Source organism: Carlito syrichta, unplaced genomic scaffold, assembly GCF_000164805.1.
Source record: "Carlito syrichta isolate Samal-C Ts95f unplaced genomic scaffold, Tarsius_syrichta-2.0.1 Scaffold309076, whole genome shotgun sequence".
Lineage (NCBI taxonomy): Eukaryota > Metazoa > Chordata > Mammalia > Primates > Tarsiidae > Carlito > Carlito syrichta.
This window is the reverse complement of record NW_007253172.1, coordinates 304568-307240: the sequence shown is the minus strand read 5'-3', so window position 1 is coordinate 307240 and position 2673 is coordinate 304568. Positions and strand designations below refer to the sequence as shown.

The 2673-nt window shown below is 52.0% G+C and overlaps 1 protein-coding gene across 1 annotated transcript in view; it reads right to left on the bottom strand.

The window, feature by feature from the left end:
• The window catches only part of LOC110596424, a 3961-nt gene extending 2922 nt beyond the window's left edge, over positions 1-1039 (bottom strand). The window contains exons 1-2 of the mRNA XM_021716873.1: positions 1003-1039; positions 773-810 (exon numbers count right to left, since the gene is read on the bottom strand). Of these exons, the coding sequence (XP_021572548.1) occupies positions 773-810; positions 1003-1039 (75 nt within the window). The remainder of the gene's footprint in view (positions 1-772; positions 811-1002) is intronic.
• Between the last annotated feature and the right edge of the window lie 1634 nt (positions 1040-2673).

Here is a 2673-nt window from a genome sequence, read left to right as displayed (position 1 = left end):
GGAAGGAGAGGCGGAAGGATCGCCGGAGCCCAGCAGATCGAGGCTGCGGTGGCTGGGAGCGGCCACTGCACTCCAGTCTGGGCGACAGAGTGAGACTCCAACTCAAAAAAAAAAAAAGAAAAGAAAAAGCAGTGACTTAATATAACTTTTTTTTTTTTAAGGATTGGCGTATCTATCTTTTGGATTTAATTGATTTTTTTTTTTTTTTTTTGGAGTTGGCGTCTCACTCTGTTGCCCAGGCTGGAGTGCAGTGGCACGCTAATGGCCACCACAGCCTCAACCTGCTGGCTCAGGCAATCCTTCCACCTCAGCTTTCCAAGTAGCTGGAACTACAGGCGCACCCCATCATGCCCAGCTAACTTTTTTTTTTTTGTAGAGATGGGGGTCTCACCAAGTTGTCTAGGTTGGTCTCAAACCCATGGGCTCAGGCAATCCTCTCACCTCAGCCTCCCAAAGTGCTGGGATTATAGGCGTGAGCCACCGCACCTGACCTGGATTTGATTTTTTAAAGTCCCATTGTCCAAGTGCTTTGTCATTCATTCCTCCATTTCTGCTGTGCATTTTAGCATCCAGACTATGAACTTCTGGAGACTGAAGTTCAGCCTCTCTTTTGCTCTTCCTGTAGCAGGAGTAACAGTTTGCCCTAACATCAGGCTTATGGTGTTGATTGCTGTTGCTACTTAAGGATGGTAAAGATAGGGTCAAGCCCAGAGGACCCAGGGCCTGAGCAGTTTGGCCCAAAAAGGAGTGCAGAGAGCCAGACTCCACTTACCCTGAGCACCTGGCCAGAGAGGAGGCTGGTGAGCTGACCTGTGAGAGTCAGGGGAGGGCTCAGACTGAAAGCAGGAAGGGCAAGCCCTCCCTGCCCTGGTGGAAGGGTATTAGGCCTATATGGTTTATGTCAGGCCAGGGCCTGGGCATTCCTGGGGGCCAGCCACTGCAGAAGGCATGGGTGGCTGCCATTCCTCCCACTGTGTGTGGGCTGGAGGTCAAAGAGCTCACCCAGCGAACGTGACAACGTGACCTCCATGACGATCATGGCACACTGCCCCCAACCCACAATGCCTAAGATTGCCTTTCATGAATGCCAAGCGATGACGTGTCTTCAGCCCACCCCTTGACTCAGCACTTCTGCTAATAAGCTCACCCCCTGAACAGCTCAATCCTTGCACAGAGAAGAAACTCTTCTAAGAGGGCAGTTTGAGGAAAACAGGGACCCAAGGACAGGTGCACCCATTGTGTGTGGTGGTGGTAGGTCACCAAGAGTCTGGAGACCTGAGGGAACCCTCTCTAGAAAGGAGTGGCCTAAGGGTTGAGGTGAATTGGGAGAAATCCAGTGGCTCTGTGCTACCACATGCAGGCTTGGCCTGGTTAGTCAGATTCACTCTTTGTCCACTCCCAAATTTATGTTTCACATTCACTCTCCTTTGTTTTTATTATTATTATTATTATTATTATTATTATCAGGGTCTCACTCTGCTGCCCAGGCTGGAGTGCAGCGGCACAATCATGGCTCACTGCAGCCTCAACCTCCTGGGCTCAGGTGATCCTTCAGTCTCAGCCTCCCAGATAGCTGGGACTACAGAGGATTGCCACCACGCCCAGCTATTTTGTTATTGTTGTTGTTACAGGTGTGAGCCACCACACCCTGCCTATTCTTTTATTTATAAAATATATGCTGAAGATGCATGGGGCATGCTAGATGCCAAGAATATAGGGGCGAACAAGATGAATTACTGATGTCCACTTGGGGGCAGGTAATGGGAGTGAGATGCAATGAGAGTGAGGGGCTAACCAGAAAGACCTCACAGAGGCAGAGGCTGCTGTAGTTGAGTCTTGATGACATGCATCCATCCAGTCAGGGGAAGGCAGAGACTCCAGGCTGAAGAAACAGCCTGAGAACGCACAGGGCAATTGAAATATCTTGGCATATTACGGGAACTATAAATACCGCGTGCGGGTGGGGCCCAGGGTGCACAGCAGGGTGGAGCGAGCGCTGAAGTCCCAGCCAGGTCCCACAGGGCCTGGTGAAGCTGGTTGGGTGGTGGTGGTATCTGCTGTGTTGAGAGCACAGAGGAGAAGCAGGTCTGGGTGGAGGGAAGGCTGCTGAGATAAGGAGTTCCTGGAGACATGTTGAGGCTGATATGTCTGTGGACGACACTGTCCCCGAGTCTCAGAGGAGCCCAGGTTGGCACCCTGTGTTGGAACCCAGGCTGCTTCCTGCCAGAGGCTGTGCTCACCCTGGAGGCCTTTCATGTCCTGTGAGCCAGGCCTCACTTTAGTGCTCTGGAATGAGAGGTGCAGAGAAACTGCAGAGCTCTTGGGTGACGATGGAGGGCCTGACACAGGTCATGAGAGCAGTGGCTTCATCTCCAGCTCTCCAGCATGGGTAGCCCCTCCAGTACCATCTTCTTTCTGTCCCAGGATGGTCACCTTGCACAGCTCTGGAAGGCACCACTGACATTGTAATGGATGTGGAGGGTGCCCTTGGAGCACCACTGATCATCTGCCCTGCTGGGCCTGAGGGACCCTCAGAGGCTGAGCTACCAGGTATCCCTCTGCAGCTCTGGGTGCCTGCTTCGCCCTGAGCTCCCTGACTCCCTTCTCTCCGCCTCTTCTCCTTTCCTCTTTCTCTGACTCCCCCTCTTATTACTATTATATTATTATTATTAT